Here is a 12,759-nt window from a genome sequence, read left to right as displayed (position 1 = left end):
CTTAGTGATTGCAATTGTGTTAAGTTCCTCCCTTCCTATAGCTCCTTGACTATCCACTGTTGGGATATTCTTTGTGTCCTCTACCGTAAAGACCGATACAAAATATTTCTTCAGAGTTTCTGCCATCTCCATGTTCCCCATTACTAATTCCCCGGTCTCGTCCTCTAAGGGACTAACATTTACTTTGGCCACTCTTCTTTTTCATATACTTATAGAAACTCTTACTATCTGTTTTTATATTTCATGCTAGTTTACTTTCATAGTCTATCTTCCCTGTCTTAATCATTTTTTTAGTAATTCTTTGTTGGCTGTTAAAAGCTTCCCAATCTTCTGTCCTCCCACTAGTTTTGGCCACTTTGTATGTCCTTGTTTTAATTGGATACCGTCCTTTATTTTTTTAGTTAGCCACGGATGGCTATCTTTTCTTTTACACCCTTTTCTCCTCACTAGAATATATTTTTCTTGAGAGTTGTGAAATATCTCCTTAAATGTATGCCACTGTTCATCAGCCGTCCTACACTTTTATCTACTTTCCCAGTCCACTTTAGCCAACTCTTCCCTCTCATACCTTCATAGCCAACTCTGCCCTCATACCTTCATAGTCTTCTTTATTTAAGCTTAGTATGCTAGTTTGAGATCCAACGTTCTCACGCTCCATCTGAATTTGAAATTCAACTATGCTATGATCACTCATTCCAAGGGGATCCTTTATTAGGAGATTGTTTATTAATCCTGTCTCAGTAACACATCAATGATAGATAATTTAGAAAAAAGAGCAAGTGATCACCTTCCAGAATATCTGGGCCATGGGTTATTCCCACCAAAGGAATAGGGTGCCAATATTGCATCTCCAGTGTAAGATAAACGTTCAGCCTCTCTCAGAGATTGTACTAATTGCAGCTGTACAGTAAATCTGACTAATTGCTTTGGAATGTACAAATTTAACAGAGGAATTAAGCACAACTTTTAGCACCAGTTTAAATCCTCTTCATTCTCTGAGAGAAGAGTTTAAGCTGACGTATTTCCAATAATGCAATCACTGCCTGCATTGTGAGATACTACTTCATTGAAATAAAAATATCTTCAACAAATTTTGTTTTGCCTTTGCTTGTGTTGATGTTTGGACATGAGGCACAGAAAGAGTTACATACCAAAGGGAAGGATGATAAGTTATTTCTTCAGAAATCATTTTAGTCATATGTATTTTAATATTTGGAACAAGAAGATAGGATTTCCTTCAAAAAATGTCAAGAGCTTAGTAGGGGAATCTTCTTTTGAGTGGATCTTTCCTTTTTAAGATCCAATGTAATCCCATTGGGGAAATACTGGCATACCACTAATTGTTACTTTTTAACTATAGTGCTGTCGAGATTTCCAATATGAAATGTGATTGTTGCAACAATTGGCTGCATTCTGTGAATATTCATGTAATCATTTTTAATGGGGCAGAAGCTGTGGTGGGTAAAATTGTGGACTCATATCACAATTGAAAAACTTCCAAGGGTGCAACGAAGCAAACTGCATATGCAGTTAGCCTGGGGAGCCAAGAAATGAACAGACCTCTGAATTAGAGCTTTGGTTAGAATGCAAACTGGTACGACTTGGACTGTGGCCAATCCTTCTACATCCCTATTTCTGAAATTTAGCTGAGCTGATTTTAATCCATTTCCCTCCAGTCATTTTGAAAAAAAATGATTTATGTTTTTCAGAAACTTCGGGGGAATATGAAGCTAGGAAGATGAAAATCACCAAAATTTAGCTGAGGATGTACACGTGAATTATTTCAGTTGTCTATCTTTCTGTATATGGCATCATTTTCTCCACCAGCGCCTTACGGTTGGATCATATTGGCCCAGAAATCCCGGTTTCTCCTTCCCGCGGGCGTTCGATTGGATTGTAGAAAAAAGATGCGCACTTACCTGAAGTTGCTGTGCCCACGCGAGTTCCCGGTCTAGAGGCCTCCGTCAGGACGTGCGCAGGGCTGGAGCTTCAGTCACATGGCTCATTCATAATAAGTATGTTCTCATTCATAATAATGGGAACTCCGTAAGTTAGAGTTCCCATTATTATGAATGAGAACCCCTCCCAAGCATAAAAAACATTAATAAAAAATAGAAAAAGTACACTACATATTTAACATTCATTTAAATTAAAGCTATTTATGTATTATTAAAAATATATATTTTTCCGATTTCTTAAAAAGTTTTTTTAATTATGCTTAAAAATAAATTTAAGATAGTGGGCAGGGTTTTTAAAAATAAAATGTGTTTTTTTAATTTCATTTTTTATGTTTTAAGAGTGTTTTAAAATTCTTATGCCTGTAAAAATAGGCTATGCGCCTGCTTTTATCAGGCGCAAGAGTTTTCAGGACATTTTCTGGGCAAGATATGGGTAAATACCGCAATCTTGCCCTTGCAAATGCCTTGGCTCCCGAGGTACGCATGCACATTGTGCGCTGAAAACCCGCTTTTGCGATGCTTTCCCGGGTCCGAACACACTCAGTTCGGACCTGGGAGGCCGGAATTTCTGGGCCAATACATTATTCAAATTTTGCAGAACACAGATTTTCAAATTAAGTTGATCATTTAAAAAGAGATAACTTTCATTTATATAGCGCCTTTCACAGCCTCAGAATGTCGCAAAGTGCTTCACAGCCAATAAAGTAATTTTAAAGTCCAGTCACTGTTGCAGTATAGAGAAATGTGCCAACCAATTAGTACACAGCAAGATCCCACAAACAGCAATTAGATAAACTACAAGATAATTTGTTTTAGTGATGTTGGTTGAGGGATAAATGTTGACCAGGGCATTAAAAAACTCCTACCGCTTTTGGGATTTTTTACATCCATCTGGGGGCAGAAAAAGCCTCAGTTTAATGATCCCGGGATGAAAGTGTTGTTGTCCATCCCTAGTTGCCCTGACAACTGAGTAGCTTGCAAGACAACTTCAATTAAGAGTCAACCAGATTTGTATGGCACTGGAGCTACATGGAAGCCAAACCAAGTAAGGATGACAGGTTTCCTTCCCTGGCGGACATAAGCAAACCAGTTGGTTTTTTTATGAACATCTTTGTGGTCATTTAAACCGAGACCAGCTTTTTATTTCCAGTTTAAAAAAAAATGAATTCAAATTCTCAAACTAACATCGCGTGATTTGAAATCACATTCTCTGAATTATTAGTCCAGGCCTCTAGATTACTAGTTCAGTAATAAACCCACGACACTACCATACTCGACTACCATATACATATCAATGCCAGTTACATTGATATATTCCTATAATAATTCTGGATTGTGAATGGTGCTTTTTTCTATTTGTACTTGGATCCCGATGTTGCTTGCAGGAATGCATTAATTGCCCATCCTAGTTGCCCAGAGAAGGTGGTAGGCTTTCTCCTTGAACCACTGCAGTCCTTGTTGTGATGGGGTCCTTGCAATAGTTTTAGGTAGGAAACTTCCAGATATTGAATCAGTGGATGATGAAGGAATTATGTTATATGTCCAATTCAGCATGGTGTGAATTGGAGAGGTGCTTGGAGATGATGGTGTTGCCATGACATTTCTGCTCTTGCCCTTCTCGGAGGTAGCGGCCGTAGGGGAGTGTGGGGCTATTAAAGTAACCTTGGTGAGTTGCTGCAGTGCAACCTGTCAATTGTACATACTGAAGCCACAGCACACAAATGATAGTTGGGGAGGATATTAAATCCAGTGACAGGACCATCAGTCAAAGAACCTGCACTGTCATGATTGCTGTTGAGCTTCTTGAGTGTTACTGCAGCTACACCAATCCAGGCAGTTGGTGAGTATTCCAGCACACTTCAGACTTGTGCCTTGTGCATGGTGGAAAAGCTATGAGGAGTCAGGAGTTGAACCACTCACCGCAGAGTATCCAGTGTCTGTCCTGTGCTTGTAGCCATGGTGTTGATCTTCAGCTTCTGGTCAATGGTGATCCCATGATGTTGATGGTGGGGGATTAAGTGATGGTGATGCCGTTGAATGTCAAGGAGAAAGGGCTGGTCTTTGTCTTGTTAGAAATGGTCCCTAACTGGCACTTATTTGGCACGAATGTTACCTGTCAATTGTCAGCCGAAGCCTGGATGCTATCCAGGTCCTGCTGTAGGCTGGCATGGGCTGTTTCATTACCGAAAGGGTTGTGAATTTTGCTGAACATTGTGGTTGTCAGTGAACAACCCCACCCCTGACCTGGTGAGAAAAGAAATCCTGCAGTGATGTTGTGAGGTTGTGATGACTGGCCTCAAAGAACCACAACCATTCTTTTCCGTCAGCAATGACTCTAGCCACTGGAGGGTGTTCCCTTTCACTTCCATTGATTTCAGTTTTGCGAACGTTCCTTTGTTCCATACTTGGTCAAATGCTGCCTTGACATCAAGAGCAGCTACTTGTATCTTTTTTCTGTGGCTTAGCACAGCTTAGCAGCTATGAAGAAGAATAACGGAATAGATGGCAAGCCAGTTGAGGATAGCAGGAAGATAGTAATTTATTTATCACAATTAGACTTCTGCCTGCCATATATGCCCTGATATTTGATGGCTTGGCACAAAACTTATTGATTCACAGATGGCAGGTGTGTATTGAGAAATCATAGTATGACTAATTTCCTAATAGACTATTTCAGAGCAAGAATGTGGCCATGCTACTACCAGTGTGGGTCTCATTAAACAAGGACCCTTTGTAAATTTCCCAACTGCAGGCAAAGCTCTGACGAGCTGCTCACTCACTGCAAACAGCTGCACCAGGGTTCCTGGGGCCTGGCCTGCTAAAATATGTTCCATAAGGCAGATGAATTTTATATTGTTGTTATACATAAACCGAACTACACACTATCACTGACCTTCCCTTTTGTTCTTTCCTCCCCTCTCCCTTTAAGTGCTCCTTAAGAAATTATTCATTCCGAACATTCACCAGTTCTGATGAAGGGTCGTCGACCCGAAGCGTTAACTCTGATTCTCTCTCCACAGATGTTGCCTGCCCTGCTTAGATTTCCAGCATTTTCTGTTTTTATTTCAGATTCCTACATCCGCAGTATTTTGCACTTATATATTTTTGCAATGCTGTTGAGGATCTGGTGTTACAACTTTATTTGGGAAGAGGAGCTTTTCACCCATTTTCCATACCTGATTTATGCCACGAGAGATGGCTATCATCAAACATTTGAGGATGTTGAGTGTTTTCTTTTATATTTCTGCTAAATTTTGCTGCGTTTGGTACCCTGCATTAGTTATATTTCATGAATTGCAACCCCGACCCGCCTGCTACCATTTTTTTGGCAGAGGCTAGCATGGCGTGTCTGTGACCTGCTATCGTGAGATGGGACACCTCATTATAATATTTAAGTTAAGGCTCCCACAGTGCAGGTGTGCTCCCCCCGGCACCTCAAGCAAATCTTCTGCCGCGATCGGCTGACAGCCCCCCTCTGCTCCCATCAAACCCACAAACCTGAGAATTCTGCCCTCAATTTCTCTTGGCCCCCATCTTCCCTCCCGATTGCCGGTTCGATCCTGTATCACCCCTCCCTCTTGCAGGCTTCTGTTAGACAACTTATTAATCCTATTTTATTTTTATTTTTTCAGGATAGAATGTTCAGAAGAAGTACTGTAGTTCTGTTTATGTTTTACAGGAAGTAGTCTCTATGGTTGAATGGAAAGCCAGACGTTTAAGATATTATACTGTTGTTTGTGAATTAGGAAACAGATGTGTCTGGTAATCTTGCCTCAGGCTGACTGCAATCTTGTAATGTTTCTGTAAGGGTAAGATTTATCAGCTTGTACATCCCACCCTGCTGGGAACACAGGGTATCATAACAAGCTGCACAGCGCATAATTCATACAAGACTGTTGTTCACTATTTGTCTTCAACAGTAATGAAATATGTCAACTCCTAAGAGAACAAAAGTTTCGATGCAGATTTAAGTGACTTTGCTGTCTTTCTGAAACACACAAACTGAAGTAGATTTTGATGATCTTATTAGACACTAGAGATTAAACATGTTACTGTTTTCATTCCCCTTGTAAGAACATAAGAAATAGGAGAAGGAGTAGGCCATACGGCCCCTCGAGCCTGCTCTGCCACTTAATACAATCATGGCTGATCCGATCATGGACTCAGGTCCACTTCCCTGCCCGTTCCCCACAACCCCTTATTCCTTTATAGGTTAAGAAACTGTCTATCTCTGTCTTAGATTTATTCAATGTCCCAGCTTCCACAGCTCTCTGAGGCAGCGAATTCCACAGATTTACAACCCTCTGAGAGAATAAATTCTTCCTCATCTCAGTTTTAAATGGGCAGCCCCTTATTCTAAGATTATGCCCCCTAGTTCTAGTCTCCCCCATCAGTGGAAACATCCTCTCTGCATCCACCTTGTCAAGTCCCTTCATAATCTTATACGTTTCAATAAGATTGCTCCTGAATCTTCTGAATTCCAATGAGTAGAGGCCCAACCTCCTCAACCTTTTCTCATAAGTCAACCCCTTCATCTCCGGAATCAACCTTGTGAACCTTCTCTGAACTGTCTCCAAAGCAAGTATATCCTTTCGTAAATATGGAAACCAAAACTGCACGCAGTATTCCAGGTGTGACCTCTCCAATACCCTATATAATTATAGCAAGACTTACCTGATTTTATACTCCATCCCCTTTGCAATAAAGACCAAAATTCCATTGTCTTTCCTGATCACTTGCTGTACCTGCATACTAACCTTTTGTGTTTCGTGCACAAGTACCCCCAGGTCCCGCTGTACTGCAGCACTTTGCAAATTTTCTCCATTTGAATAATAACTTGCTCTTTGATATTTTCTGCTAATGACCTCACATTTTCCAACATTATACTCCATCTGCCAAATTTCTGCCTACTCACTTAGCCTGTCTATGTCCTTTTGCAGATTTGTTGTGTCCTCCTCACACATTGCTTTTCCTCCCATCTTAGTGTCGTCAGCAAACTTGGCTACATTACACTTGGCCTCTTCTTCCAAGTCGTTAATATAGATTGTAAATAGTTATAATATTTAACATTAGAATTTTACAGGATGTAATTTCTGTTGGATTTGTAATCTGAAAAGCAATTTTAATCTGTATGTCATGATGTCAATAAACAAATGATGCTCCCTAATAACTTTTATTTTAAATCCACATAAAATATTACAAGTCCAGTTATGCTAGGTATTGCAGCTTCAAAGAACAAGGTTACATTTCATGAATGTGAGTCACTTTCTAGAGATGATGTTAACATTTATTGTAAGATTGGAAGGTGATTTGTAACTAGTTTCTACTTTTAGAAATAGCTCATATCCTATTTATTCAATATGAATATTTATATATGATGTTGGGAACCATTTGAATTCCCAACTTGTACGTGATATTTCTAGTTCCTGCTTTGGTGTTGCACTTACCCTGGCATTGGTCCACTATTGGCAAGGCTGTAAACCTGGCGTGGATTCAGAAGGAACTGAAATTTTCTGAAGATTCTGTGAAGAGAGTATAAATATACTATCCATTTCTTAAAGCAATCTGTTCTATGTTAAGATTTTTGTTTCAGGTTTTTTTTTGAAGTTGAATTCAATAAAGCAAAAAGAAGTCTTTATATACAAAGTAATGCATGTGGATTCATCACTTAATAGTAATAAAGAAGTGATCTGTATTGTTACTGTAATCATTTTAGTTTTAATGATGATTTATAATGAAGATCTATTCCAGGATTGTGCTAGGGTCAAGCTTGTACTTGTGTCACACCTAATTAATGTCCCCAGGTAGTGCTCTCACAGAAATGTGAGTTGAAACAGTGCACAAGTCACAGGGGAGGATAAATGGGAGCACTTGTATGGGATATTAACTAGACATGACACTTGTACCAGGTCATTTGTTTTCCACACTTTATTTTCATTGAACAATTAATGACTGGCAATTTCAATCATACAATATTTAGTATTTCATGGCAACTAAACAGAAATACAGAAATGTAATTTTACAAAATTATCTTGCAGGTTTTGCTCGTTCATATTTTTAAAAATTTAAATGCTTACTGAGCGTAGCTATTTCAACAGCACCTTACATTTGCTGGGGATGGATAGAATCTTAAATACAAAGTGACTTCATCAAAAACTTATTAAATCAGATCCATTAAATACTTTGATTTAAAAAAAATAATAATACAATTTTAAACATTGCAATAGTCAATAGATTTCAGGTATTTCATTGCCAGTATACTTATATTAAAAATGTGCTGCTGCTAAACAGTTAGCTTGTTCGGCATACGATGCTAACCATTACTCTGTGGAATAAGCAGGAACTCGAGGAAGTTAGCATAAATACAGTTGGCATGCATTTAAGGCTTATGCAGAACCATATAAACTTCCACACTGTCTGCCTCACGCAGTTTCAGCCATCTCTGTGTATAAAGAACATTTAATGCAGCTTTCATTAAATCTTAATGCCATCAACTCTAGTTTGGCAACAAAGACCACAAAGTTTCTCGGCTCATGATACCATGCCTGATGGTGCCCTATTGTGCTGACACCGCCAGAGTTTGTGGGGTCAGTGGAAGAACACCACATTAGCATGGAGCAGGCAGGCACAAGCACTCCTTTGAGCTCATCTCTGGCACTCATCTGCCTCATGTGTGTAGAAAATCACCCTGACTCCTGCCTTGGGGGTGGTGGGGGCATAGGTTGTCCAGATCCCCCTCCCCCCACCCCGCCATCGACCACATTCTCCTCAGCTAACTGAGGGGTCCAATCTGGTTAAACATTTTTGGAAACATGTTTAGAAGTCCAGTTTATTACCTGGCATGGACACTACCGGTGGGGCCCATGTTCACACTTGTGGAGGTCAGCATGCTGCCACTCTCTTGGCATAGCAGTTGCCACAGAAACATTAGGACCTTTTCCAGAGGAACAGGAACTCCTGGCTTAGAGAGTCCTCATCTTTGCTTCCTTCCTTTGGTTGCCCTTGACTTTTAAAGGGGCGGATGGATGTTTTGTCCCTCATAAGGCAGCTAGGAACCTCCCAGAAATGACGGAGACCCACTTCAACCAGATCTCTGCCCTTTTCCTGGGAGTTTTGCCAATCTCCCATCGGAGTAACAGCTGAACACCCGAGTAATTTCAGTTTACAAAGATTTTTATTCATTGCCATTTTTGATTTGTCAGGATGACCCCTTGTGTTTGAGTTGGAGGCTGTTTAACTAAAGCCTGGATCTGCAGTTATATTTAGCCAAACACTTCCCAGTGCACAATCCTAATTCCAGTAATGATTCTATAATTATGGAAAGTTGTCATTTGTGCTCGACATTTGGGATTGCGGTTGTTTTTCTGTGCAAATACAAACATTTTGCTAGGTTTTTTTTTGAGAGACAAATTGGAAACACAGAAATAGGAGGCTCACCTTTCTCCCTGCTTCCCACCACTTTTGGGGTTGACAAACACCAGAAGTGGATGCGTGCCTGGAATTGGTGTGATCTGGAAAAAGGTATAAAAAATAATGAGATGTTCATTCAATGATCACCGTGTACGGTATTTTATTTATGTATCTTGTTTTATTTTAAGAAGTGTTCGAATCCCATCAGTGCTATGTTGAAAAAGTCATTGGGTCCACATTGGCCATGACTTGCATCAATTTTTTTTGGAGTTGTTTTTTCTGATGTAAGTTAGAAAATGCCATTTTCCCCAAAAAATTTGCTCCAGAGTAAGTCAGTTAGGTACGATTTTTTTCAGATCAGTTTTTTTTTTCAAAAGGGGGCGTTCCCAGACACTTACGACAGTTTTGGCCATTTATGCCACTTTGGCCAGCAAAAACGTACTCCAAATCTACTTAGGTCAGCGTATGTGGCCAGCTCTGAAAAACCTTGCAGGCGGTTAAGAAAAAGTAGCGCACATTTGGCAGACATTAGGGCAGGGATAGAGGAGGGAAGGGAACTGGAGAGGACCTCAACAACCAAGCAGCAAATATTAAGAAAATGCTCAAACCATTAAAATACAATAAAAAAAGAAGTAAATCCTACCTTGTCTTTAAAGTCTGCCCGGAAAAGGCACCAAAACTCTCCTCTTCCCCCCCGCCCAAAACTCTCCCCCCCTGCAAAACTCTCCTCCTCCCCCCCAAAACTCTCCTGCCCCCAAAAAAACTCTCCTCCTACCCCCAAAAAAACTCTCCTCCTCCCCCCCGCAAAACTCTCCTCCTCTCCCCCCACCCAAAACTCTCCTCCTCCCCCCCACCCCCCAATGAAAATTTTCAAGCACAGCCACTAAATAAAAAATAAAAACAAAGTCCTTACATACCCGGGAACTCAGCGGGCTGGTCAGCTGGTGTGGGAGGCCACTCGGCCAGGGATAGGGTGCGGTGAGATCGGGCGTCCCTTCAGCCTGGGATAGGGACTGCGAGCATCGGGTCCTGCTCACAGCCCACAGGACGCGCTGGGAGGGCAGGAGCATGGGCGCAGCTCTCACTGAGCATGCGCGCAGGTCCCAGCAGTGCTTTCAGCGCTGGCCTATTGCTCCGTGCCCCTCTTCAGCCTCCACGCCACGCCACGACTCCGGGGTCTCCGAAGAGCGGCCAGGATGGAGCCCCTTTTTTCTGGCGCCCTTTCCAGCGCGCAAAGTCGCCGCGTTTCAGGTCAGTGCACCGAAAAAAGGGGCTGGGCAATGTTGGGCCCATTAAGAGGTGAATAGCAGCACAAACCCTCCCCCTGAAATTCTCTCCCTTTTCGCTGGAGAGGCATCCGGCCTCCACTTGATGCCTTCCCACAATAGTGCAGCTGAAATCAACAACTCATCCCATAGCTGTCTCTACATGATGCCCCAACTCAGAAAAACCACCATCAATAAGGACAGCGTGGAGTTCTATGTTTGGAAAGGACCCCAACATTTTAAACTTTTAACAAAGTCCTGGAAACTTAATAAACATTTAAATCTTTTAACAGAACAGAATAGATAATTTTCTTTGATTATGTTTGTCAGTTTTCTGGAGTGATTCAAATTGAAATTCCAAAAAACTACAAGTTTTCAAAACAGTTACTTATTAGCAAGTTTGCATCTCTTTTTTTCGACACTATTGCCTTCCATCAAAAAAGGATATATCCATGAAAAAAACAGAAGGATTAATGAAAAACTGAGAAGGCAGCTGCAGAATTACAAGTTCTTTGCCTCATACTTCTTAAGGTAACCAGTGAAACAAGCCAAGACTCCAGCTCATCTGCTTGATAAGTATAGCAAGGTAGAGACATCACTTAGAAACATAGAAAATAGGTGCAGGAGCAAGCCATTCAGCCCTTCCAGCCTGCACCGCCATTCAATGAGTTCATGGCTGAACATGAAACTTCAGTACCCGCTTCCTGCTTTCTCGCCATACCCCTTGATCCCCCGAGTAGTAAGGACTTCATCTAACTCCCTTTTGAATATATTTAGTGAATTGGCCCCAACCACTTTCTGTGGCAGAGAATTCCACAGGTTCACCACTCGATAGGAACTGATCCAGAGTCAATGGAATGTTGGAAAATGACTGTCAATGCATCCGCTATTTCCAAGGCCACCTCCTTAAGTACTCTGGGATGCAGTCCATCAGGCCCTGGGGATTTATCGGCCTTCAATCCCATCAATTTCCCAACACAATTTCCCGACTAATAAGGATTTCCCTCAATTCCTCCTTCTTACTAGACCCTCTGACCCCTTTTATATCCGGAAGGTTGTTAGTGTCCTCCTTAGTGAATACCGAACCAAAGTACTTGTTCAATTGGTCTGCCATTTCTTTGTTCCCCGTTATGACTTCCCCTGATTCTGACTGCAGGGGACCTACGTTTGTCCTTACTAACCTTTTTCTCTTTACATACCGATAGAAACTTTTGCAATCCGCCTTAATGTTCCCTGCAAGCTACTTCTCGTACTCCATTTTCCCTGCCCTAATCAAACCCTTTGTCCTCCTCTGCTGAGTTCTAAATTTCTCCCAGTCCACAGGTTCGCTGCTATTTCTGGCCAATTTGTATGCCACTTCCTTGGCTTTAATACTATCCCTGATTTCCCTTGATAGCCACGGTTGAGCCACCTTCCCTTTTTTATTTTTATTCCAGACAGGAATGTACAATTGTTGTAATTCATCCATGCGGTCTCTTGAGCACACTGGGTCTGATTTTTACTGTGGGCACCTGGTATGAGTGGGGCAATCATAGCCTCCAAATGGTGTTGGGTTACTTACCACCCCATTTATGCTGCACATGCTCCACCCATTTAGAAACATAGAAACATAGAAAATAGGTGCAGGAATAGGCCATTCGGCCCTTCTAGCCTGCACCACCATTCAATGAGTTCATGGCTGAACATGCAACTTCAGGACCCCATTCCTGCTTTCTCGCCATACCCCATGATCCCCCTAGTAGTAAGGACTACATCTAACTCCTTTTTGAATATATTTAGTGAATTGGCCTCAACAACTTTCTGTGGTAGAGAATTCCACAGGTTCACCACTCTCTGGGTGAAGAAGTTTCTCCTCATCTCGGTCCCAAATGTTTTACCCCTTATCCTTAGACTGTGACCCCTGGTTCTGGACTTCCCCAACATTGGGAACATTCTTCCTGCACCTAACCTGTCTAAACCCATCAGAATTTTAAACGTTTCTATGAGGTCCCCTCTCATTCTTCTGAACTCCAGTGAATACAAGCCCAGTTGATCCAGTCTTTCTTGATAGGTCAGTCCCGCCATCCCGGGAATCAGTCTGGTGAACCTTCACTGCACTCCCTCAATAGCAAGAATGTCCTTCCTCA

At 41.5% G+C, this 12,759-nt stretch overlaps 1 protein-coding gene across 3 annotated transcripts in view; it reads right to left on the bottom strand.

Annotated features, from left to right (window-relative positions):
* dgkb (diacylglycerol kinase, beta) overlaps positions 1 to 12,759 on the bottom strand; it is a 1,139,682-nt gene that overhangs the window by 761,400 nt on the left and 365,523 nt on the right. For all 3 annotated transcript variants that reach the window (XM_070881012.1, XM_070881013.1, XM_070881014.1), the window contains exons 12-13: positions 9,396 to 9,469; positions 7,406 to 7,480 (exon numbers count right to left, since the gene is read on the bottom strand). In XM_070881012.1, the coding sequence (XP_070737113.1) occupies positions 7,406 to 7,480; positions 9,396 to 9,469 (149 nt within the window). The remainder of the gene's footprint in view (positions 1 to 7,405; positions 7,481 to 9,395; positions 9,470 to 12,759) is intronic.

This window comes from Pristiophorus japonicus, chromosome 5 (genome assembly GCF_044704955.1).
Source record: "Pristiophorus japonicus isolate sPriJap1 chromosome 5, sPriJap1.hap1, whole genome shotgun sequence".
In the NCBI taxonomy this organism is placed as follows: domain Eukaryota; kingdom Metazoa; phylum Chordata; class Chondrichthyes; family Pristiophoridae; genus Pristiophorus; species Pristiophorus japonicus.
This window is presented reverse-complemented; position numbering and strand designations above follow the sequence as displayed.